General features: G+C 41.7%; 1 protein-coding gene across 4 annotated transcripts in view; it reads left to right on the forward strand.

Annotated features, from left to right (window-relative positions):
• PRKG1 (protein kinase cGMP-dependent 1) overlaps positions 1–27,739 on the forward strand; it is a 1,462,571-nt gene that overhangs the window by 1,251,881 nt on the left and 182,951 nt on the right. For all 4 annotated transcript variants that reach the window (XM_082269170.1, XM_082269171.1, XM_082269168.1 and 1 more), the window contains exons 6-7: positions 8,618–8,695; positions 20,540–20,634. In XM_082269170.1, the coding sequence (XP_082125296.1) occupies positions 8,618–8,695; positions 20,540–20,634 (173 nt within the window). The remainder of the gene's footprint in view (positions 1–8,617; positions 8,696–20,539; positions 20,635–27,739) is intronic.

Genomic DNA, 27,739 nt, shown 5'->3' on the forward strand with positions numbered 1-27,739 from the left:
TTGCTAGCAAAAAATGTTTTATCACCCGGTAAACTTTATGGGAACAGAATGATCTGTATTGTATCTTCAGATGTGGAGAGAGTACAGTATCTCATAAAAGTGAGTACACTCCTCCCATTTTTGTAAATATTTTATTATATCTTTTTATGTGACAACACTGAAATAATGGCACTTTGCTACAATGTAAGGTAGTGAGTGTACAGCTTGTATAACAGTGTACATTTGCTGTCCCCTCAAAATAACTCAACACACATTCATTATTGTCTAAACAGCTGGCAACAAAAGTGAGTACACCCCTAAGAGAAAATGTCACAATTGGGCCCAATTAGCCATTTTACCTCCCCGGTGTCATGTGACTCGTTAGACTTACAAGGTCTCAGGTGTGAATGGGGAGCAGATGTGTTAAATTTGGTATTATCGGTCTCACTCTCTCTGGTCACTGGAAGTTTAACATGGCACCTCATGGCAAAGAACTCTCTGAGGATCAGAAAAAAAGAATTGTTGCTCTACATAAAGATGGCCTAGGCTATAGGAAGATTGTCCAGAACCTGAAACTGAGCTGCAACACCATGGCCAAGACCATACAGCAGTTTAACGGGACAGGTTCCACTCAGAACAGGCATCGCCATGGTTGACCAAAGAAATTGAGTGCACGTGCTCAGCATCATATCCAGAGGTTGTTTTTGGAAAATAAATGTATGAGTACTGCATGCATTGCTGCAGAGGTTGAAGGGGTGGGGGGGTCAGCCTGTCAGTGCTCAGACCATACTTTGCACACTGCATCAAATTGGTCTGCATGGCTGTCATCCCAGAAGGAAACCTCTTCTAAAGGCGATGCACAAGAAAGCCTGCAAACAGTTTGCTGAAGACAAGCAGACTACTGGAACCATGTCCTGTGGTCTGATGAGACCAAGATAAGCGTATTTGGTTCAGACGGTGTCAAGCGTGTGTGGCGGCAAACCAGGTGAGGAATACAAAGACAAGTGTGTCTTGCCTACAGTCAAGCATGGTGCTGGAAGTCTCATGGTTTTGGGCTGCATGAGTGCTGCCACCGCTGGGGAGATACAGTTCATTGTTCATTGAGGGAACCATGAATGCCAACATGTACTGTGACATACTGAAGCAGAGCATGATCCTCTTCGGAGACTGGGCCGCAGAGCAGTATTCCAACATGATAACAACCCCAAACACCTCCAAGATGACCACTGTCTTGCTAAAGAAGCTGAGGGTAAAGATGGACGGGCCAAGCATGTCTCCAGACCTAAACCCTATTGAGCATCTGTGGGGCATCCTCAAATGGAATGTGGAGGAGTGCAAGGTCTCTAACATCCACCAGGTCCGTGATGTTGTCATGGAGGAGTGGAAGAGGACTCCAGTGGCAACCTGTGAAGCTCTGGTGAACTCCATGCCCAAGAGGGTTAAGGCAGTTCAGGAAAATAATGTTGTCCACACAAAATATTGACACTTTGGGCCCAATTTTGACATTTTAACTTAGGGTTGTACTCACTTTTGTTGCCAGTTGTTCAGACATTAATGGCTGTGTGTTGAGTTATTTTGAGGGGACAGCAAATGTACACTGTTATACAAGCTGTACACTCACTAGTTTACATTGTAGCAAAGTGTAATTTCGTCAGTGTTGTCACATGAAAAGTTATATTAAAATATTTTCAAAAATGTGAGGGGTGTACTCACTTTTTTGTGAGATACTGTATATTAACAGTAAATCTGTTTTGTGATTCAGAGCGAAGTGTAGAGCCTGACCCTACACAGTGCACATTACATTATCATAACAGCTCACCAAAATCCTTTGATTTAGAAACCCCAGGTCCTAGTTTTCTGCTCAATTATTTTGTGATTCACCTCTCTACTTTCCATATCCGGATCTCTTGGCAACATTACTGAGGCTTTTTTTCCATGTTTCCTAGAGCTTTTGAAATATAGCTTCTCCAAAATACATTACAATGCAGGGAAAAGCATGAGATATTTGTACCAGACAGTTGATCTCTGTAATTCTGTTTAGTCTTTTTATTAAGTTTTTTATTTTATCATTGCTTCAAAACCTGGTAGACCAGCGTATTTTTTTAATGATGTTTTTAAACCAATTAGTGAAGGGTCTCTCTATTAAAAAATCACTTCACATGGTCAATGAACGTTTTAATTGTCTACCAGTACTAAATAATTACACAACTAATCTGTGAAATTTAAATCGTGAACAAAATTATACATGGACCAATTCATTTTTACATTGCACAGTATATAGTTTTCAGGCTTGTCCTGATAAGGTAAGGCTTACAATTGTTTGGAAAAGGTTAACAGTTCTTATTGCATGTTTTACAGAAATCTTTTAAAAGGAAACAGATTTTGCCCAATCAATGCAGTTATAGAAAATAATACTGTGTCATTTGATTGAGAGGCTGCGTTAGGCTCTTGGGAAAATTGCAGTTAGAGGAAAGCCGCTAGAATGTGGCACATTTAAGATTCTCATTTAATAGCAATAATGTTTCTTCCAGAGCAAATATATTGTTACATTGTCTTCCTATTGTACCTTAAATTGTTTTAACAATGAAAAAGTATGGCACTTATTACAACAAATATTTTTGAGGGAAATGTTCGCTTACAATGTTTCCTGAAAATGAAACTAACTGAAAAATAAAAAAATGGCCAAACGTCAACATTATTTTACTGCTAAAACAGTGACAAAAATGTGTGGCTGTATAGTGGTAACAGTGACATTTTTTGTTCAATTGTTTCACAGGTTTTTTTTTTTTTACCCAATAGATTACAGTATGTTGTCTTCCAGTTTAGCATTCCAAATAAATATATGTTTGAAACTAATAACCACTTTTCTGAAATCTGCATCTCAGAATTACCACAACCTAGGTCAGAAACTTCAAAATCTCACGAATGAATGTGTGATATGTGGGGTTTGTAAGCTGTGGCAGAAGCATTTGTAATGAGTCCATACTAGTCTGAACTGTGGTTTAGAGTTGGCTGGCCCATTTTTATTAAACAAAATTAAAGTTCTACAGAAGCAGTTGCCCATGCAGGGGTTTTTCACCATCGTAAACAGTGACAGAAAAAAATAATGTCAAGCTGCCTGGCTCTCTTCAGCAGCATCACTGTTTAGGTCTTAAATAGGGATGGGCTCAGTCGTGTTTGTAGTCCCACCCCACCTGAGAAATCCTGCCAGGAAGCCATTACTGCACACTACCAACCATTGGCAGCATGTGTGTGTGCAGCTACAGGCTGGGAAATGCCTCAATGCCTATGATTGGCGGTGTGCAGATAGGGCTTTCTGGCGGGATTGCTCAGGTGGTTTGGGAGTATGATCTGAACACGCCTCAGCCCATTCCTAGTCTTAAACCTTGGCTTTTGGCTGGTCCCTCTGACCATCTTGCACAGTGCCTTGCTGTGGGCATTCAGATTTCCCAACTCTCCTTGCTCTGCCTTTTCAGTTGAAGCTTTCTGTTGCATGGGCCCACACCCTGGCCTCTCAATAGGAAATCTTCTGACACCCAAGTAGTAATAACAAAAACCAATGCACTACCAGTAATAAGCAGATATAAAAGAAAAAATAGCAAGGTTTCCTATGTAAAATAAGGTGGAACCAACATCAGCAGCCAACCACTGTAGTGTTACCACATACAGGAACAATGATAAATAGTAGATGGGCGCTATAGCATATAATTCAAAAAAAGCCTAAGGCCCCTTTCACACATATGGTCCGTTCAGTTCATCAGTTCAGTCACGTCAAAATGTATCAGTTTTACATCCATTTTTCATCCATTTTTCATCAGTTTTTCATCCGTTTTTTGTCAGTTGTCATCCGTTTTTCGTCAGTTGTTATCCGTTTTTCATCCGTTTTTCATCAGTTGTTATATGTTTTTCATCCGTTGTTGTCTGTTTTTCATCCGCTGTCATCCGTTTTTCATCCGTTTTCATCCGTTTTTCATCCGTCGTCATCCGTTTTTCTTCCGATCCGTTTTTTTGACGGATGAAACATAGGGCATTCATCCGTTCAAAAAAACGGACATTGACGGAAGCGGATGAAAACGGATGTTAACTGATGATCATCCGTTTTTACATAGAGATACATTGATGTCCATTTTTCATCCGTCAACGGATGGATGAAAAACGGACAAACGGACAGCATGTGTGAAAGGGGCCTGAAATGCAACTAATGCATAAAAATAAAATAAAATCAGTATGAACATATTATGATAAATATATATAAAAGTGCATATCATGCGAAAAATAACAAGGTGATTAATCCCACTTGTATAATAATAATTCAGCAAAGGTGAAAAACGAATCACACAAAAAAATGTAAAATACTTATTGCATATTGAAAAGTCCATTGTGAAGCAAATGTGTGTAAAACATATGAGACCAAAGAATATGAAATCCATATAAATTGTTAATAGTAATGTCCAATGATAAGGGTGTCACCAGTGTAGAATCCCAGCAACCACTATCCACCATCAAATGCAATGGTCGCCCACCTTAATTCAAAGAAAATAATGCGTTTTCTTATGAGGCAGTCCTAATCATGGGGTTCACACCATAGCAAATGGTAATAAGCTTAAATTATAAAACATAAATCACTTAGAGTGGTAAAATAATGCAGGTGTGGTTTTCCAAATAGGACCTGGGGACCCCTTGGTCCTATCTGGAAAATTACACCTGCATTATTTTACTACTCTGTAAGTGATTTATGTTTTATGATAAACGACTATTTATATACTACAATATGGAGAAAAGTATCTGTCTTTTCATGAGCTGATCACTACTTGCCGCGGAGTTATCCCTTTATGGGGATTACCGTATATGAAAACGCAATATTTAAGCTGATTACCATTTGCTATGGTGTGAACCCCATGATTAGGACAGCCTCATATGAAAATGCATTATTTTACTTGAATTAGGATGAGCGGCAACTGCACTTGATGGTGGATAGTGGTTGCTGGGATTCTACACTGGTGACACCCTTATCATTGGAAATTACTATTAACGATTTCTATGGATTTCCTGTTCTTTGTTCTAACATGTTTACACAAATTTGATTCACAATGGACTTTTCAATATGCAAGAATTTAGAGTTTTTTTGTGTGATTTGTTTTTCACCTTAGCTGAATTATTATACACATGGGATTGATGAATCACTTTGTTATTTTTAGTATGATATGCACTTTTATATATATTTATCATAATGTGTTCATGCTGATTTGATTTGATTTTTATGCATTAGTTGCATTTTATGCTTTTTCTGAATTTTATGCCATAGCGCCGATCTATTACTTTATTTATACTGACACCCAAGGCTCTCTCACTCATCTGAAGCCTCCAGATTCCCTCAGTCCCCTGGATTCGCTTACTCATCTTGGCTTTCTCAGTCTTCCAGACTTTCTTAGCTGTCTCAACTTTTTATGGACAAGGAATCTCTCGTCTGCAGCGTGGAGTACTATCACTTGAATGGAGCACAACTGTCTCCTAACGGTAGCTCTAAGCTATAGTCAGGTCCTTCATTATAAGGGGTGCTCACAGCCTGCCAGTCTCTTGCAAAACCTGGACACTGGATTGGAGATTTCTTCCCACCCAAAACTCTTTGAAGTCTCCAAACTTAAAACCCAGTCTGGGAATACCAAAACCCAGAGAAAACCAAAAGATTTGTTTTCTCCATTCTAAATTAACCTTTCAGAGCCCTGCACGATGCATATGTGTGAACCCTATATCAGACAGCTGAGATAGCAAATACAGGTCAATTATGATAAATATACGGTTTCTGACTATGTAGGTCATTTTTAACAGATTATCTACCTGACTCCATGACCTTAAACATCAACTCTGTCACTGAATGGTATACTGTATGTCACTTTTGACTTTTCTGCAAATGATCCTATCCTGGATTATCACACACTATCAGTGGACCATTCAGTCATGCAAGCACACCATACTACTAGGCTTAAGATGTAAGAAATACAGCGCTGATTATTCACCTTTACACATACTACTAGGCTTATCTCTGCACTTTACAATGGAATAAAGAACAATGAGATCCAAAGAGTGTGAACCCTGCAGATCTTTTTCACACAAAATGAATACACTGCTGGAACACATCTAAAAAAAATACTTATAAATGTATTGGAAACTCTATTGACTACATTGTTGTGTTCAAACCATTATCTCTTTTTTTTTTTATGTTTACTCAACTTTTGACAAATGTTGTATGGCAAAGCAGAACACTAAAAGAAATAACTTTTCTACTCATGATTTGGATGGCTGACTCTGGCATTCCCATACAGGAGTTTGATGTATTCATTGAGGGAGATTTACTAAAACTGGTGTGAACGGAAACTGATAAAACTGTGCACAGTCACCAATCAGCTTCTAGGTTTTATTAGCAAAGCCTAGGGTGTTATTAAACCAAGACCCTGCATTCACTATATCTTTTCTCCCACCGTACACAGAACATGGAAATGCAATTATTTTAGTAAATATAAACAGATAAATACCTTTTCTCATCAGCAGTATATAGCAGCCTTGTGACGGGTATCAGTTCCTAGTAAAGCTTGTAGGAGGAGTTTCATTCTCCCTGATCCTCTATCTTGACAGTGCTGATTGATCCTGCGCTAATCACATGCACTCTCCCAAGAAAGAAAAAAACTCTCTAACAATACACACCACAGTGAGCATGTATAGCCCATCCCCTGGCTCTTGAAATATCAGATTGTTTTTTGGAGACAGTGAAAGAAGAGGAGGATCAGAGAGACAGGATCAAACCGCATTTATACACAATGCACAGGATTACCCCTTAGGTTCCACAGTGAGAATAACAAGCATGCTTTATATCACATTCAGACTGATTTTACTGTTGTTGATTTAGTACCACTTTAACTGAACAAGCTGAAGTTAAAAGCTGATTGGTTTCTATGCACAACTACACTAGATTCTGTTTTAGTACCCCCCCCCCCTCCCAATTGTGTTTCATTCATAGCAACTGTTCATGTTTTGTGTATGGAATGTTTACATGCCCATGGCATTCCAATTTGTTGCAGCTCTAATATGGAGAAAAACAACTTTGAGCAATTCAGGGGTCTGAGCAAATGTAAGAAAAGAAAACCGCTTATATATAGTAAATTTTTTAGAAAACGTTTTTGTTTCTATCTTATTACATGCCATGTAGTTATTTATTGCAGACTACAGCGTTTTGCATACAAATGCACTTTAGTTATATTTTCCATTAGTAAGAATGAAATCATGAAACAGATAAACACTTTTTACCCATTGCAAATGATAAATCCAGGTTAATATGTTATACATTTTAGTTAAGTGAAGGACCTGGAGGACAGTATCTGAAAAAATGTAGTTATACAAATGCCTGCAGCTGTTGAAATGTATATTGGAGACACTTGTATGGCAGTTTACTCATCATAAGCTTATTGTGTTTGTGGATCAGTGAGTTTATTTACACAAGCAAGCAACTTTTAGAAATGTAATGCATCCCAGAGGTTTACTGTGTGAAACAGCCTAACCACAAGGCAAATGATGATAACATAATATTTTTTTAAAATAAACGGATGTGTAATACTCCTCAGGTGTCAGTCCAGACAGAAAAGTCAAACACATAAGCAAGGCTCGTATGCAGTATAAACCAAAGGCAGGTATGTACACTGGTAAGTCTGCAAAAAGTTCAACAAGGAGGGATGACCAATCACCACGGAGTGAAGATGTAACACAGGAAACTTCCACCGCACCTTGTGACCCCCTAAGGCAATGCTCACTCACCAGAAATACGATCAAATATGCCTTTTAAAAGTATCTTTTCTCAAGATGGATCCCCGTCCAGGCTGTTCAGGAAGGAGAGTGCTCCGAACTCCAGCTGTTAGGTATGCACCTAATAGAATGGCCGTAACACTGTTAGCCCAAACAAAGTGCTTCCTCCACTGTGATCTCTACCATTTTCAGGCTTCAATGCTAAGAGATGAAAGGGGAAGCTGAGGTGTGGTCTTTCATCTCTTAGCATTGAAGCCTGAAAATGGTAGAGATCACAGTGGAGGAAGCACTTTGTTTGGGCTAACAGTGTTACCGCCATTCTATTAGGTGCATACCTAACAGCTGGAGTTTGGAGCACTCTCCTTCCTGAACAGCCTGGACGGGGATCCATCTTGAGAAAAGATCATTTTAAAAGGCATATTTGATCGTATTTCTGGTGAATGAGCATTGCCTTAGGGGGTCACAAGGTGCGGTGGAAGTTTCCTGTGTTACATATTCACTCTGTGGTGATTGGCCATCCCTCCTTGTTGAACTTTTTGCAGACTTACCAGTGTACACACCTGCCTTTGGTTTATACTGCATACGAGCGCTGCTTATATGTTTGACTTTTCTGTCTGGACTGACACCTGAGGAGTATTACACATCCGTTTATTTGAATTATGATTTATTAAGGCAGCAGCTATAATTTGATAAGCTTATTTTATAAATATATATATGTGGTACATATTGAATATTTTATTTTCTCTCTAATACTACCTGAGCGCTGGGTGATTGAGATATAGTAGTTACACGCCTATAGGTCTCAGTCTTGTTTCATAATCTTTTTTCACTTTATTTTTTGTAGACTCACTACGACTGTGGCGAGTACATTATTAGGCAAGGTGCTCGAGGGGACACTTTCTTCATCATCAGCAAAGGAAAGGTAAGTTCCCCTTTACCTCTTGCAGTCTATGCTCCATTTGAAATCATAGTAATGCACTTTGGAAATTCTATATCAGTCAAATATTCCCTCCAAGTAGTTCACAGTTTAAGGTTATAGCACTATATTAATGCTGCTAGCATAAAGTTTGAGCACATGGGCTGAATTCTAGATAGGGTGAGACATGGTTCAATAAATGTCAAAGAAAAAGCATCTCTAGATGGCTTTAGTATTCCGAATCCTAAACAATGTTTATTTGCTTGAATTCCATTTTAAAGAAAATCTGTACATGAGTTGAACCTACTTTGGTAACCAGTAGTGACTCTAGGTACAATATATAGGGGGGCACATAAAATACCACAGTCAAAACTGGGGGGGGGGGCACTCATAATTTTCACCACTATATCATACCACTGAAAAAAACTCATATTTTGTAACCTTTCTTATATATACACTTATTTAGAGTAATGCAATATGCAATGATGTACTAACCTAATAGTTAATAGATGAGCTTTCAAGAGTTTTCCTTTCTTCCTCAGGTATTGCTTCATACCTAAAGTTTAAAGAAATTTCAGCAAATAGTTTATGCAGTAATACCCCCTAGTATTGGTGCCAGTTTACGCAGTAATAACCCCTACTACTTTGGTGCCAGTTTATGCAGTACTAACCCCTAGTATTGGTGCCAGTTTACACAGTAATAGTCCCTAGTATAGGTGACAGTTTACGCAGTAATAGTCCCTAGTATAGGTGACAGTTTGCGCAATAATAACCCCTAGCATTGGTGCCAGTTTATGCAGTAATTACCCCTAGTATTGGTGTTAGTTTAGGCAGTAATAGCTCCTTGTATTGGTGCCAGTTTACGCAGTAATTAAGCCTAGTATTGGTGCCAGTTTATGCAGTAATAAAGCCTAGAATTGGTGCCAGTTAACACAGTAATAGTTCCTAGTATCAGTGCCAGTTTACACAGTAATAAGCCCTAGTGTTGGTGCCAGTTTACACAGTAATAAAGACTAGTATTGGTGCCAGTTTACGCAGTAATCACCCCTAGTATTGGTGCCAGTTTATGCTGTAATAAGCCCTAGTGTTGGTGCCAGTTTACACAGTAATAAAGCCTAGTGTTGGTGGCAGTTTACACAGTAATAACCCCTATTATTGGTGCCATTTTATGCAGTAATAAAGCCTAGTATTGATACCCGTTTATGCAGTAATAAAGCCTGGTATTGATGCCAGTTCACGCAGTAATAAAGCCTAGTATTGGTGCCAGTTTATGCAGTAATAACCCCTAGTATTGGTGCCAATTTATGCAATAATAGCCCCTAGTATTGGTGCCAGTTTATGCAGTAATAACCCCTAGTATTGGTGCCATTTCACACAGTAAAAGTTCCTAGTATTGCTGCCAGTTTATGCAGTAATAGCCCCTAATATTGGTGCCAGTTTACGTGGTAATAACTGCTAGTAATGGTGGCAGTTTATGCAGTAATAGCCGCTAGTATTGGTGCCATTTCATGCAGTAATAACCTCTAGTAATGGTGGCAGTTTATGCAGTAATAGCCCCTAGTATTGATGCCAGCTTACGCAACAATAGCTCCTAGTATTGATGCCAGTTTACGTAGTATTAAAGCCTAGTATTGATGCCATTTTATGCAGTAATAGTCTAATATTGGTGCCAGTTCATGCAGTAATCACCCCTAGTATTGGTGCCAGTTTATGCAGTAAAAAAAAAACCTAGTATTGGTGCCAGTTTACACAGTAATAAAGCCTAGTATTGGTGCCAGTTTATGCAGTAAAAAAGCCCAGTATTGGTGCCAGTTTATGCAGAAAAAAGCCTAGCATTGGTGCCAGGTTACACGGTAATAAAACCTAACATTGGTGCCAGTTTATGCAGTAATCTTCCCTAGTATTAGTGCCAGTTTATTGGTGCCTAGTATTGATGTCATGCTCTCAGCGGAGGAGGTAGGGAAGAATAGTGAGACCTGCCAACCACAGTAATGAAAGTGTTAAGGCCAGCTGAGACAGTGGCGGCAGTCTTAAAGCGGTGTTCCACCCAAAAGTGGAACTCCTGTTTTAAGTGCTCCTGACCCCCTCACATGCCACATTTGGCATGTAACTTTTTTTGGGGGGGAGCAGGTACCTAGATTTGACAGGTACCTGCTCCCACTTCCGCGTAGACCGCCTAGCCGGCTCGAGAGGAAGTTCTCCTCTCCCCCTTCCTCCCTGCAATCTTCTGGGACACATCACAGGACCCAGAAAACTGCCCGTCCACTAAGGACGTGCAGCACGACTCGCGTAAGTGCTGCAAGCTGTCACAGCTGGGTGCCCACCCTAGAGATGCTGGCGCCACAGGGAAAAGAGGCAGAGAACCGAGGCTCCCACCGGCCACATCGCTGGACCATGGGACAGGTGAGTGTGTGTTTATTAAGTCAGCAGCTACACTTTTTGTAGCTGCTGACTTTTATTAAACACCAAAATGGGTTGAACTTTGCTTTAACACTTTTATCAACTTCACGGGAGATCTTTATGATTTCCCCATGGGTCTCTTGATGCTCTACAGTATAGTGCACATCTCCATTCGGGATGCCATACTTCCACCACACACCACAGCAAAACGAAGGGGGAAAGATGCTACAGCGCACCTCCCCATCTGGGACTCATGCCCCTACAGCAGGGGTGCCTAAACTTTTGAGGAACGAGGACCACTTTAGTGGCTTGGTAACTGGTTTTGGGCCACAATGAGCGGAGCGAGCAGATGACAGGTCCGTGTCCACTCGCATATGTAGAGCAGACACGGACACAGCCTGCTGTACTCTGTGGGCCCTCCGATCTGATCTGCCCAGACAGAAGGGGACAGATCCCCTTCTGTTTTTTTAAGTGGATCGGATTGGAATTAGGCCATAACTGGAGGAGACCATAAACTGCAGAAATTAATAACCTAGCCCCTTCACTTTAAAAGAGTGGGCTCACAGTAGCCATATTGTCAATTTGTGTTTTTAATTGAGGGAGTTGAAAATTCAGTATAGGGATTTATACTATGCTATAGTAATAGGTTGGCATTGGTACTTAGGTACCATGAGTGGTACCATGGTAGTGCTTGGCTTTCCATGCATTTTGTATTATAGCATGCTTAGTAGCCCTTCAAATAACTTGAATTGAATGACAAGATTCACTCCCATAGATTTTAATAAGGTTCTGTGTAGTCTGTGAGCTTTGAGCAAGATTGATGGAATTGTTCACAAACAAAACAGGACTTGTCTCCTGCTAAAGTAACCCATTGTATTGGCATTTTAAGAGGCTGCTGGGAAGAATACACATGCATAATTCATACTGAATAGTGCAGTTCGACTTTAATTAAAACAAGGAAAAAAAAGCATCAACACTAGCAAGAAAGCTAAGCTATTCAATGCACTTCAGTGAGAGCTAGTACTAGCTTAAAGTTATTGTAAAGACAATTTTTGTTTTCTTAAAATTAAAAAAAATATATATTATATTTACCTGCTCTGTGCAAAGGTATTGCCCTCCTCTTCTGGATTCCCCCACCAGTGCTGTCCACTCCTCCTCTCCTGTGTGCTGAGCGTGCATCTGTGCAGGCATGCTTCTGAGTCAGACTATGTGCATCCATAGATACAGACAGCGTGGCTCAGCCACACCCCTCAATCCCTCCCCAAAGGATTTGACTGACAGCAGCAGAAGCCTATGGCTCCCCCTGATATCTGGGTCTGCTGTGAAACTAGGAATAGGGTGAAAAGTGCTGCTGACAGTGCTTGATCATGAGAGGACGCAGGTGTTTAGGAATGGGGGGCGTTTATTTTTACCTTAATGCAGGGAATGCATGAAAACTAAAAAAATGTTTTTACTTGAGAACTATTTTAATATTGTTATTATTGTGTTTGAAATGCTTGATTAATATTCAATACCAGGGGTTTGGATATACAATTTTGTCTTAATGGTACAGATCCTAAATCTCTCTACATTCTATTAAAGCTGATTATATGGTACTATATGCTTTCTGTGACTACCCAGAACTTCTAGAATGCCAATTTTATGGCATTATGTCAGTAATATCTCCCAGGAATGTATGAAATATCAAATACCAAATGGCCCAGCTTTCTTTCAACTCAATCACAACTCTGTTCAGTTAATAATGTCTTTCAATGAATGCAAGCATTATTATCCTGAAGATTAATTTAGAGGCAGTGGCATGGGTGCTCTGAAATAGTGAGCAGAATTGTGGCAAATCTGCCCGCGATTCAAAGCGCTGATTTATGAATGCAGCCTAACTGCTTGTTTAAAAAAAAAAAAGCTTTACTTATAGATCAGCAATATTAAAAGTAAAAATAAAGGCAAAAGTTGTATTTAGTCTTGGATAGAGTGGAGAATTATAATGTTTTCACCAGAACCGCGATAGAGTGAAAATCTTCCAGTGGGGTCTTTAGTCTTGGTGACAACAAATGATTCCCTTGCTTTTGGCTAAGAAACAAGTGAAGGGAAATCTCCCCAATGGGACACAGAGGTCAAAAATACTGACAGGGGTCAAAAGTCTTCCTTATTTATTGTATACTTTCATGTACAAGGAACAGTATCTTCAGGAAAAAATGGACAGTTATACCAGAAACTATTAAAATAATAATTATACTAATAGAATGTAGTAATTTCTGGTAGGTATGACAACTTCTCTATTATTTTCAGTAAATTCCACATTCTATCTTATATATTGTATAAGTCGCGCTAAATTGAAAAATAAACAAATGAATGTCCAACTGTTTACAGTCCCAAATAACATAAAGTGACTGGTGATGTATGAAATCTTGTGCTGCTTCCAAAAGATCCCGTAGGAATTGTGCTTACCAGAACGGCAATTTTAAATTGCAGAATTCATGTGATGAGATGAGTTCACGAGCCCAGGTGATCCAATGGAATTCTAGCGCAAGGAACTCCCAATCAGGGCCGGTCCGAGGCGGGTGCACGGGGTGCATCGCACCCAGGCGCCGCGAGCTGAGGCAGAGGAGGGGCGCCGAAGCTCCAGTGACAGTGTCGGTGTTGTGTTCTAAAATTTAATACACAGCTGACAGAGAGGAGGCAGCAGGACTGGTTGCTTAGCTGGGAGGAGGCGGGATGGAGAGAAGACATTCTCGGGTCTGAGAGGAGGCGGGACGGATTGCTTAGTTGGGAGGAGACGGGACGGAGGTAGAGAAAAAATGTAATCAGCAAGCTCTGCATTATTACAATTATGCTCGACCTCCGTCCCGCCTCCTCCCAGCTAAGCAGTTCGTCCCGCCTCCGCCCCGCCTCCTCTCAGACCGAGGATGTCTTCTCTCCAACCTGCCTCCTCCCAGCTAAGCACTTCGTCCCGCCTCCGCCCCGCCTCCTTTCAGACCTGAGGATGTCTTCTCTGCATACCGCCTCCTCCCAGCTAAGAACTTCGTCCCGCCTCCGCCCCGCCTCCTCTTCGTCCTGTCTCCTCTCAGCTAAGTAATCAGCAGTCCCGCCTCCTGTCCTCTCTGTCAGCAGTGATGTAATGGCGCCGGCGGGGCGCCATTTTTAAATCTAAAGTAAACTGCAGTGGCCCAGCAGTGGCGCGTGCCTCTCATCACGGCCAGGTAAGACCCCTCCACAGCTTCTGACCACCTCCCCCTGTAGCATGCCCGCAGCCTCAGACGTCTCCCCCCCCTGTACCATGTCCGCAGCCTCAGATATCTCCCCCCTGTTCCATGTCCGCAGCCTCAGATATCTCCCCCCTGTACCATGTCTGCAGCCTCAGACGTCTTCCCCCCCCCTGTACCATGTCCGCAGCCTCAGACGTCTCCCCCCCCCTGTACCATGTCCGCAGCCTCAGACGTCTCCCCCTGTACCATGCCTGCAGCCTCAGACGTCTCCCCCTGTACCATGTCCGCAGCCTCAGACGTCTCCCCCCCCTGTACCATGTCCGCAGCCCCAGACATCTCCCCCCTGTACCATGTCTGCAGCCTCAGACATCTCCCCCCTGTACCATGCCCGCAGCCTCAGACATCTCCCCCCTGTACCATGTCCGCAGCCTCAGACATCTCCCCCCTGCACCATGCCCGCAGCCTCAGACATCTCCCCCCTGTACCATGTCCGCAGCCTCAGACATCTCCCCCCTGTACCATGTCCGCAGCCTCAGACATCTCCCCCCCTGTACCATGCCCGCAGCCTCAGACATCTACCCCCCCCCCCGTACCATGTCCGCAGCCTCAGATATCTCCCCCCTGTACCATGTCCGCAGCCTCAGACATCTACCCCCCCCTGTACCATGTCCGCAGCCTCAGATATCTCCCCCCTGTTCCATGTCCACAGCCTCAGACATCTCCCCCCTGTACCATGTCTGCAGCCTCAGACATCTCCCCCCTGTACCATGTCCCCAGCCTCAGACATCTCCCCCCCTGTACCATGCCCGCAGCCTCAGACATCTCCCCCACTGTACCATGTCCGCAGCCTCAGACATCTCCCCCCCCCCGTACCATGTCCGCAGCCTCAGACATCTCCCCCCCCCCCTGTACCATGTCCGCAGCCTCAGATATCTCCCCCCTGTACCATGTCCACAGCCTCAGACATCTCCCCCCTGTACCATGCCCGCAGCCTCAGACATCTCCCCCCTGTACCATGCCCGCAGCCTCAGGCATCTCCCCCCCCCCCCCTGTACCATGCCCGCAGCCTCAGACATCTCCCCCCTGTACCATGTCCGCAGCCTCAGACATCTCCCCCCCCCCTGTACCATGTCCACAGACTCAGACATCTCCCCCCTGTACCATGTCCACAGACTCAGACATCTCCCCCCTGTACCATGCCCGCAGCCTCAGACATCTCCCCCCTGTACCATGCCCGCAGCCTCAGGCATCTCCCCCCCCCCCCCTGTACCATGCCCGCAGCCTCAGACATCTCCCCCCTGTACCATGCCCGCAGCCTCAGACATCTCCCCCCTGTACCATGTCCGCAGCCTCAGACATCTCCCCCCTGTTCCATGTCCGCAGCCTCAGACATCTCCCCCCTGTACCATGCCTGCAGCCTCAGACATCTCCCCCCTGTACCATGCCTGCAGCCTCAGACATCTCCCCCCTGTACCATGTCCACAGCCTCTAACAATCTCCCCCCTGTACCATGTCCACAGCCTCTAACCATCTCCCCATGTACCATGTCCACAGCCTCTAACCATCTCCCCCTGTACCATGTCCACAGCCTCTAACCATCTCTCGCTGTACCATGCCCGCAGCCTCAGACATCTCCCCCCTGTACCATGTCCGCAGCCTCAGACATCTCCCCCCTGTACCATGCCTGCAGCCTCAGACATCTCCCCCCTGTACCATGCCTGCAGCCTCAGACATCTCCCCCCTGTACCATGTCCACAGCCTCTAACAATCTCCCCCCTGTACCATGTCCACAGCCTCTAACCATCTCCCCATGTACCATGTCCACAGCCTCTAACCATCTCCCCCTGTACCATGTCCACAGCCTCTAACCATCTCTCGCTGTACCATGCCCGCAGCCTCAGACATCTCCCCCCTGTACCATGTCCGCAGCCTCAGACATCTCCCCCCTGTACCATGTCCGCAGCCTCAGACATCTCACCCCTGTACCATGCCTGCAGCCTCAGACATCTCACCCCTGTACCATGTCTGCAGCCTCAGACATCTCCCCCCTGTACCATGCCCGCAGCCTCAGACATCTTCCCCACTGTACCATGTCCGCAGCCTCAGACATCTCCCCCCCCCCCGTACCATGTCCGAAGCCTCAGACATCTCCCCCCTGTACCATGTCTGCAGCCTCTAACAATCTCCCCCCTGTACCATGTCCACAGCCTCTAACCATCTCACCCCTGTACCATGTCCACAGCCTCTAACCATCTCCCCCTGTACCATGCCCATTTGGTGGGCACTGATCATGGCTGCATTTGGTGGGCACTGGTAGGCTGCATTTGGTTGGCACTGGTAGGCTGCATTTGGTGGGCACTGGTAGGCTGCATTTGGTGGGCACTGATGAGGCTGCATTTGGTGGGCACTGATCAGTCTGCATTGATGCATTGATCTCTTGTATCAAGTCTGCAGTCTCTTACCATCTCCTGTTTGGGGGCTCTGTCTAACAGACTCTCTAACAGATGCCCTCTCTGTGTCCATTAGATAGACCCCCCTCCAGTTCCCATTAGAGTACTCTGCTTCTCTTACTGTAATTTGTTTATTGTTAAGAGATCGTGGGAGTGTCCCGCGGTAAGGAAGACGTCTTAGGGGAGCATCTCTGTGTTTGAGCCATTGCCATAGAAACATTTGTAAAGGGGAGGAGTTAGTAAGATGACTACGCCCACGTGGGGGCGCCAGAAAAATTTCTGCACCCAGGCGCCTGTGACCCTAGGATCGGCCCTGCTCCCAATATTGTGGTCGTGTATCATGTGAAGGAAAAATAATAATCCATAGCGTGATACCGTAAAGAATTGTCAATAATATAACTGTGTAGGACTACAAATACTGTGAATCCTTCACCAATTGTGCAGCCGCTTACCAAATGACTAGTGAAAAGGCATGTAATCAAATCAAAAGAAAAGGACCGCCACCAGACGTAGAGCCTCTTACCAGATAGATCTTTATAGATGTGTTCTATCCAAGTATAGAAAAGGTGAACCACCACCAGACATAAGGCCTCTTACCAGATGGAAATGAAAAGCCAGCAGAACATTGAATCCACATGCACCAATATCAGCAAGCCACCCAAGAGCGCATAAAGCCTCTTACCAGACCACAAGAAAAATGCTCGATAACACTTGTTATATTTTCCCAATGGAGAGGTAACTTCAAGGTCCCAATGACAATCCGGGCAAATCACTGATAAGTACCACGATGTACCGCTTAATGTGCCTAGGTGGCCTCTCAGACCCCCTATGCCACAAGCTGAGCCACTGTGTTTCTCAGGGTTGCAACGCCAGACCAGCCGATAAAGGAAAGAGAAGGCGCCAATAGTGTAAAAAACTTCCAACAGATTTATTTACATAGGTAGTGTACTTACAAACATAGAAGAAAATTAGCGAAGGATGTAGAGCCGCCGGCCGGACGGCAAGGCGCATCCGTTCCCTCGATAAGCTTCCAGAGATGACGTCAGCACGCCGTGACCTAACGGCGTTTCGTCCGAGGAGACGTTATCAAAGGTACGGACGGCGCGCTGACGCCATCTCTTATAGTCCGATCAACCGGATATCCGGATAGAGGTAAACAACTCCACCATAGAGTCGGTGACCAAAGGACCGGAAGTCCGGGAATGGTTGAAATTACTCAACATAATCCAAAAGACATAATCATATCTTGTAATACAATTACATTATTATTCTGTGCGTCAGTCTCCACTATATCATCGCACAAAAAAGGAAAAAGTTAAATTAAATGCATTTCAGCGATTTTAGCCCATCCAGAACCCAGCGCCATCTAGTGTTCCTATAAAGGAAACACAACAAATCGAGCTATTATAAGAATCCTCCGGGTGCTAGAAAGGCCACTTCGCCAGAAATGCATACAAATTAAATTATACTTAAAAGGAAACTTTTAATTCAAAGAAAATCAAAATTCGAAAATAAAACCCACATATTCCATAATTAATAGGTAAATGTGGACATCATACAATCTATATACTCTCTGCTCCTATTCTGAGTATACTAAAAGATAAACTCTCCAAACTGTTAAAACAATATTAAACCTAGATCTAAAACGAATTGGATCCATGTTGGTGATCTATTTATGAATTATAATAAAAACCAAATAAAAATAGATAAAAAAGGGCATCTGTAAATTGTAGAGAGTATGGACAGATATCATTCAAATAAAATAGGTAAACGCTTTGTCCGCGGAAGCACCCCAAAGGGATCCACCTGTATATGATCCACATGAAGTGCATCCATCGGCAATCTATCTAAAATAATTAAAGGTAAATAAACCTATGAATTATCAAGGAATGCATTAAGTTCAACATCTACATTAAGGCCATAAGGTACATAACATTTCACACGATGTATCCAGGACATCTCAAGTTTCGAGATGCCCCTTACGAGAGGTTCTCCTCTCCAATGTGGTACAAATCTGTCTATACCTAAAAAGAGTGTATGTCTCGGATCTTTATTATGAACAGCGGCATAATGTTTAGAAACGGAATGGTTAGCAAAACCCTTCCTAATGTTTGCCACGTGTTCATTCAATCTCACATTAAGGGGGCGCTTGGTTCGGCCTATATATTGATGCCCGCAAGGACATTGAAGGAGGTAGACAACCCCAGTAGTTGTACAAGAGATGAATGGTGCAATAATATGTTTACGTCCTGTGCTCCTAGAAACAAATTCCTGTACTCTTCTCTTTTTGTTAGAACTTAGAGTGCAAATTTGGCATCTGTTGCACCTATAGTAGCCAGTAAGTTGCTGTAAGAAGCTTGGTTTAGGTGTAGGGGGTTCAAGAACATTAGGGGAAACTTTATCTCTCAAAGAAGGGACCCCTTTAAAAACCACCCTTGGTCTTTCGGGTAGATTATTCCGAAGTACTGGATCATTATTTAGAATGTGCCAATGGCGTGTGATTAGATTTTTTATACTCATATGTTGACTGGAAAATGTGGTCACAAAAGGTAAAGCAAAGGAGTCAGCTTGCTGTTGTTTTTTGGACTTATTCAAAAGCAGTTGTCTGTCCATTGTTCTTACTTCAGACAAAGTATGTTGGAGGAATCCCTCATTGTACCCTTTATCCAGAAATCTGGTAGTTAAGGTTCGTGCCTGTGTTTCGAATTCCCGAATATCAGAACAATTCCGTCTAATGCGGAGATATTGTCCTTTCGGGATGGCTCGCAACCAAGGGGCATGGTGACAACTGTCGACAGGAATATAGGAATTCCTGTCTGTTGGTTTAAAATGGGTAGAGGTGACAAATTGCCCATCCTTAATGGATATGTTCAAATCCAAGAAACTGATGCTCAATTGGCTACATTCATAGTTCAGATGAATTCCCCTATTATTGGAATTGAGACCTTCCAAGAACAGGGTTAAATCGTCGTATGTGCCGTCCCATAGAAGGAGGACGTCATCAATATACCTAGCCCACAAAAGAATCTTGTGGTCTGGTAAGAGGCATGCGCTCTTGGGTGGCTTGCTGATATTGGTGCATGTGGATTCAATGTTCTGCTGGCTTTTCATTTCCATCTGGTAAGAGGCCTTATGTCTGGTGGTGGTTCACCTTTTCTATACTTGGATAGAACACATCTATAAAGATCTATCTGGTAAGAGGCTCTACGTCTGGTGGCGGTCCTTTTCTTTTGATTTGATTACATGCCTTTTCACTAGTCATTTGGTAAGCGGCTGCACAATTGGTGAAGGATTCACAGTATTTGTAGTCCTACACAGTTATATTATTGACAATTCTTTACGGTATCACGCTATGGATTATTATTTTTCCTTCATATGATACACGACCACAATATTGGGAGTTCCTTGCGCTAGAATTCCATTGGATCACCTGGGCTCGTGAACTCATCTCATCACATTAATTCTGCAATTTAAAATTGCCGTTCTGGTAAGCACAATTCCTACGGGATCTTTTGGAAGCAGCACAAGATTTCATACATCACCAGTCACTTTATGTTATTTGGGACTGTAAACAGTTGGACATTCATTTGTTTATTTTTCAATTTAGCGCGACTTATACAATATATAATTTTTAAGGGTGTGGTCACACTTGAAGTCGCAGCTCATTATTTGTTGCCTTTAGCGCGGTTATAACCTTCTTTTTATTTCCACATTCTATCTGTCAATTTGACATTCTGTCTGTCCCCCTGCCTTTCTTGTGACAAAGGTTTGATAAAAATAATCGATCTCCTTGACAGGTGAATGTTACGAGAGAAGACGTCCCAGGTGAAGATCCAATTTTCCTCCGCACTTTAGGAAAAGGTGACTGGTTTGGAGAGAAAGCTCTTCAAGGGTACGTTTTTGTAATTTTTTTCTCTAAAACCATTTTTATAAAATATAAAAAACACATTCGGTCCAATTGGCAATGCTAACACATTGGGATAAGGATCCTCCTTATTTTTAAAAAAGTGACCACCACATATCTGAAGATAAAGATGCATATCTTTGTGTTGTATATGAAGGTTCTCATTTATCTATCCAGGTCATGGTATAGCTTGTAGTAGTTATTTACATTTGATTGGACTTGTTCTGTCATGTTGAAAATGTTTCTTATTTTTTCCAAGTGACTACTTCAGTTCCAATGAGTGTCAGGAAGCTACCCTACAATTTTTATCCACACAGGTAGTGCAGACACCCTAATCCAATCACCATGGAATGTGTAGGTGTTAACTGTCCAAGAACAGGATGGGAGGTTACATAATTTCATCCCTGGTGTCAGGAAGTCATAATAGGTGTTATTGGGCTGTGTCTGGTATCCAGCACAAATTAAACTGTCATTTATGACATACACGAAGCAGCAGCCATCCAGACATAGGAGGTAACATATCAATTGTACTGCTTGCAAAAAAAAAAAAAAAAAACCCACATCATTTCTAGAGCTCCACTTTAAGTGTAGATGTAGACTGCAGTTTTGCAAATATTCATGTACTGTGAATCAGTTTGATCCAGATCAGACCTTGATCTACATATATTTGTTTACTTTTCTCTAGAAAAGAGGAGATGTGTTCAACAGTGGCCATTTGTATTGTTTCTTTTACTTCAAAATATTTTTATATAAAAATGAATTCTTTAATATCAAAGTAGGATTGGAATTCAACAAGTGGAATCTGACTACTATAGACAATATCATATGTATTTTTCTCCATTTATACACAATAACTGTTATTTATTCTGTAAAAGTGTTTTTAACTTGTTTTCTTCACAAGTTTTGATTATTTGATCTTTTGGAATTGTTTTCTTCAAAGATCAATCAATATCTTTTAGTAGAACATAATTTAACTGTCGCCCCGTCAGAGTGCTCCAGGTTTCTAACAGTAGTTTGGAACAGTGGAGTGAACATGAAACAATTGCCTGACTGATTGAATCTTGCTGCTGTGCTCTGGAGTTGCGAGTTTATTGCAAGTTTGAAACTACATCAAACTAAATAAATGTTAGGAGTGCACAGTCTGTTATTCAAAGCAAAAACACATCCTATGCAGGTAGATAAAGAGAAAAAAAAAACGAAACATTTTTTCAAGGGAAAAAATAAAAAAGTAAATAATAAAAAATATAAAATAAATAATAAATACATATAAAAAAAAATATATATATATATATATATAATTTTTTTTATATTATACATATAATATGGAGCCACTAAAATAATGTCAGCTTCAGATCACCAGGGTGCCTTCTAAGAGATTAGAAAGAGTAATCTGAATGTAGTACATCTAATAAAGCTAATAACCAAGTAGATACAAATAAATTGGCAATTTTGGTAACAAAATTCAGCATACAAAAAGGCTAATTGTAAGGGCTATGCCTAAAATGACACTTAACACACAGTTCAGCATAAACCATAGCAGCTCCACCTGAAATGCAACAGTGAGCAGCAATGAAGCATAACCAAACAAATTTCTAGGACTATGCTGCCAGTGTTCACGAATGGTGGCTATGGTAGCCCTAAACTGGCTGTCTGGGTAGGCACTATCCATAGAACTTAAGGAAATGGGAGAAGGGAACAAACTTACTAGATAATTGTATGGGAGGGGCAGTCCCATCTGTTATTCTTCTGACAGATATCGTTTGGCCATTTAGGTAGTGTTTGTGCACTTAATGACAGTTTAAGTAAACTAGCATGCAGTATAAGTGCAGTAAGATGAAGTAAAGGTGTGGTATAGGCAGTGCTGTATTTTGGCCTAGGCCGACAAGGCCCATGCCTAGGGTGGCACTTTGCGGGGGGTGGCAAAAAAAAATAACTTGACCCATCCTCTAAATCCCGGCTCCCCCGTGTATGCCTTCCTGCACACATACAGTCCCCGGCGTGGCTTGCAGTGGCACTTGGTATCGGCATATCGGCAGTATGTGGCAGGGGCAGACTGACCATTCAGGACAGTAGGGGGCCCCATCATGACGAGCGGCTGATAGTGACAGATCCTCCTCTGGTCGGTGTAGATCCAGTGGCTCTCCCCAAGTTGCACTGATAGCTCAGGTTCCGTGAGTGGGACAATGGGACCTACCGGCTCTCCTTCCCCCCCTGCTGACAACAAAAAAAAGCATGCTGAGTTTGACCGATGGGGTTATTGAAAAAATAGTTACAGAGACCAACCGGTACAAAGAGCAAGAAAGAGACATCAGCATAGATGAAAGTCTATTGGCCTACAAGGGAAGGCTCTGGGCAATACATTGCATCAAAGAGGGCACAATATGGTGTAAAATCCTACATGCTATGCGAATCGTCAACTGGCTACATTTGGAATTCAGTGATATACACTGGAAAAGGAACAAAATTTGATGAAAGGTACAGCAATTATGGAATGGCAACATCTTCTGTTCTTATACTAATTGAGCCATTGCTAAATCAGGGCTATTGTGTAACAACAGACAACTTTTATACAGCTCCTGATCTTTATGAGGTTCTACTGCACAACAAAACCAATGCCTATAGAACCGTAAAGGCTAACCGGTGCAACATGCTGCCAATGTTTGGCAAAAAGGAGCTCAAGACAGGAGAAATGGTTGCCTGGCAGAAAGGCAAAATGATGGCACTGCTATGGAGGGACAAAAAAGACGTGTGCCTAATGAGTACAGTGCATAACACCTCCACTGTTATGGTACGCATGAAAGGTGGGAAAAAAGTCATAAAACCACAAGTAGTGATAGACTACAACACCACCATGGAAGGTGTCAACAGAGCCAACCAAGCAAAGACATTCTACCCAGCTATGAGGAAGCAGCAAAAAAAATACTATAAGAAGATCTTCAGACATCTTCTTGAGCAATGCTTGTGGAATGCATACATTCTGCTCAAAAAAATAAATAAATAAACAAGCCTGTGATTCATGCACACTTTATTTGGAAAGTTGCTGAACAAATCACCAAACACCGCCAATGGCTGTGAACAGATCTGGATGTCATGCCATTGGCGTTGTCAACCTGGAACCCCGGACTGGTTGTCACTTCATGGACTGCATCCCACCAACTGAGAAAAAGTCAGCACCTACAAAGATGTGTGTGGTTTGTTGTTCGAAGAGAAATGACAGTGGTATGAATACAAGAAAAGAAACCAGATTCTATTGTCCTGATTGTGACGTCGGACTTTGTGCAGTCCCATGTTTCAAAATATTTCATACCCGAGATGTTTACTAAACCTTTAATACATTGACTAGTAATATTGCACCCCTTGTTTGTACATATTTCAGAGTTTTTGGTTTGATTACATTATTGAATGACATTTATTAATATTATATTATCATTTATAATTTCGTGTTTCAAACTTTATCATACCTGGGATGTCTACTAAACTCTTGTTTGGACAGATTTAGGTGGGTTATTCCTAAGAATTACAGGCCTAAAATATAAAATAACATATTTCCATGCAAAACAATATACCGCTTTTAGCACAAAAATTCTGACATAATCAGACTGCCAGGGAGGTTAAGGATGAATTCCAGTCAGATAGAGAAAAACACGGTTTACTTCAGTTACAGATTATTTAAAAATGATTTAATACATTTATTTATACATCTGGCAATAATGCCTCAATTTCTTTTAAAATAAGCCTCTAATTCAAGGACTATACTACACTGCATAGCCATATTCCTCTACTCCCATCTAGTGATGAGGTGATCAGTAGGGATGATCGAACAGTTTGGGTCGACCATCGGTTCGGCCCGAACATTGGGTGTTCGAGTTTCGGCCGAATTTAGAACTTTTTGCCCAAAAAGTTTGGAATTCGGCAACCAGAACCGCCCAAAATGCAATGCTTCAGGAAATGGGCTTTAAAAGCCCGTGATTGGACCAGAACCATTAGCAAAAGCCAATTGAGGGGGCAGGAGAATACTAGGAATGTGATTGGAGTGACTAGGGGGTCCCTAGACCAATCATTAGTGAATACGCCCCCCAGGATATAAGATCGCCCCCGCCATATTCCTAGCATTGTTATACTGGACATGGAAGAGAGTGGAAGCAGTTCTGTTAATTTTACTTTACAAGTGTCATTTAGCTATTTTTAGTGTGAGGAAAGTGATATCTAGTGTAATTAGAGTGCTCCTTTACACTTTAGTTAGCTTCAAAAATGTAGTTTCTGTAGGGAAAGTGTTAAGTGTAAGGGGACCGTAGTGTAGTGTAGGGTTAACTGGCAGTGACTGCTATGGAAGGGTGACAAAACCCTTCCATAGCAGGGTGACCGCTATAGAGAAATGATCATTTCTCTGAATTGCTTCGGCACACCCATATGGCTTCTCACCAGCCAAGCATTTTTTATGCTGCAGGGGCTGCCACTGTCAGTGCTTTTTTGAGGACATGTTTGATGTCAGACATGACATCTGAACATGTGTATAGGGGGTATATATACACATATATGTCTGAATATATACCCCTAGACATATATAGGTGTGATAGTAGCAGAAATAAATGCTTGCGCTAATGAAATCATTTACAGTAATATATTTCTGCTACTATCACACCTATATATGTCTAGGGGTATATATTCAGACATATATGTGTATATATACCCCCTATACACATGTTCAGATGTTTTGCCTGCCTCAAAAGAACCCAAAAAAATGCCAAAAAAACGCTAGCGTCAAAAAAAAAAAATGCCCAGGTGTGTATTTGCTGGCATTTTTTGGGGGGTTTTGGAGGCAGGCAAAACATCTGAACTTGTGTAAAGTGGTGTATATACACACATCCATATATTTATATACACACCTAGACATATATAGGTGTGATAGTAGCAGAAATATATGCTTGCGCTAATGAAATCATTTACAGTAATATATTACTGCTACTATCACACCTATATATGGCTGCTTTGAAACCGGCAAGGTGTGGCGAGAAGCTAACCCCCTGAGCTGAAAGTTTTCTAATACATACAATCCTTTTTTTTTCTGGTTCTGGACATGCTACAGAGCTGAAACTTCACAGGTACACCTTTTAGACCCCCCAGACACAAAATCACACAAAAAAAGTTCTTAAAAATTGTCATTTTTGATAAAAAAGCCAATTATTGAAAAAATTTAAAAAAAAAAAGAGAGATTTTTTGATTTTTACTTTGGATTTAGTATCTGGGGGGTCTACAAAGTGTACATGTGAAGTTTCAGCTCTGTAGCAACTTTCAGCTCAGGGGGTTGGCTTTGCTGCTGTAACACCTTGCCGGTTTAATAGAAGGCATTTTTTTGGGTTCTTTGCAGTCAGGAAAAACATCTGAACTTGTGTATAGTGGTACTGTGCACAAGTTCTGATGTTTTGCCTGCTTTCAAAAACCCCCAAAAATGCCAGCAAAAACACACCTGGGCATTTTTTTTTGGACGCTAGCTTTTTTTTGGCATTTTTTGGTGTTCTTTTGAGGCAGGCAAAACATCTGAACTTGTGTATAGTGGTATATATACACACATACATATATTTATATACACACCTAGACATATATAGGTGTGATAGTAGCAGAAATATATTACTGTAAATGATTTAATTAGCGCAAGCATATATTTCTGCTACTATCACACCTATATATGTCTAGGTGTGTATATAAATATATGGATGTGTGTATATACACCACTATACAAAAGTTCAGATGTTTTGCCTGCCTCAAAAGAACCCCAAAAAATGCCCAAAAAAACGCTAGCGTCAAAAAAAAAAATGCCCAGGTGTGTTTTTGCTGGCATTTTTTGGCGGTTTTTGGAGGCAGGCAAAACATCAGAACTTGTGCACAGTACCACTATACACAAGTTCAGATGTTTTTCCTGACTGCAAAGAACCCAAAAAAATGCCTTCTATTAAACCGGCAAGGTGTTACAGCAGCGGAGCCATACTCCTGTGCTGAAGGTTTTCTAATACAAACAATCTTTTTTTTCATGGTTCTGGACATGCTACAGAGCTGAAACTTCACATGTACACTTTTTAGACCCCCCAGATACTAAATACAAAGTAAAAATCAAAAAAATCTCTCTTTTTTTTTAATTTTTCAATAATTGTCTTTTTTTATCAAAAATGACAATTTTTAAGAACTTTTTTTTGTGTGATTTTGTGTCTGGGGGGTCTAAAAGGTGTACCTGTGAAGTTTCAGCTCTGTAGCATGTCCAGAAGCAGAAAAAAAGATCATATAGGTGTTAAAGTTAAAGGATGGTCCCGACCACATCCCTGTTCTACTGAAAAATTATCTTTTTTTTTTTCATGGTTCTGGACATGCTACAGAGCTGAAACTTCACATGCACACCCTTTAGACCCCCCAGATACTAAATCCAAAGTAAAAATCAAAAAATCTCTCCTTTTTTTTTCTTTTTATTTTTTCAATAATTGGCTTTTTTATCAAAAATGCCAATTTTTATGAACTTTTTTTGTGTGATTAATAGTTAATGGGGCATGACCCAGAACCCTAGGCACTTTTTAGGGGCATTTATTGGGTTTTAGGGCTTAAAAATTGTGTTTTTTGATTACCGAAGTTCGGGTCCCATTGATTTCAATGGGGTTCTGAAATCCGAACCAAACTTTTGGGAAATTCGGGTGTTCTGGTTGAACCGAACTTTTCAAAAGTTCGATCATCCCTAGTGATCAGTGTGTTGCTGCTCTTTCTGAGATATTCTAATCTCAAATTGAGGTAAATCCAGGCTGTAATGCTCTGTGTAGTTTAGTCTATAAAGAAGCAACAGGCAACGAAGGACCTTATTAAAATGTAGCTATGCTCACCTTCACTCCAGCATCCTGGTGCTCCCCGCATTTTGCTGATATCTTCACGCTGCTGACTTCCAGGTATTAATCGCTTTCATTGGCCAGGCCGAGATGATCTCACTCAAGTGTATGCATGGGAGTTCAGTCATTTCGGCATTGCTGAACTTGTATAATGAGCTGCGCGTGCCCACTCACTGTACCAGGGCAGACAGGTAGGTAAGTAAAATAAAATTAAAGGTAACTTTAATGCA

Source organism: Pelophylax lessonae (assembly GCF_965119305.1).
Source record: "Pelophylax lessonae genome assembly, chromosome: 9".
In the NCBI taxonomy this organism is placed as follows: Eukaryota; Metazoa; Chordata; class Amphibia; order Anura; family Ranidae; genus Pelophylax; species Pelophylax lessonae.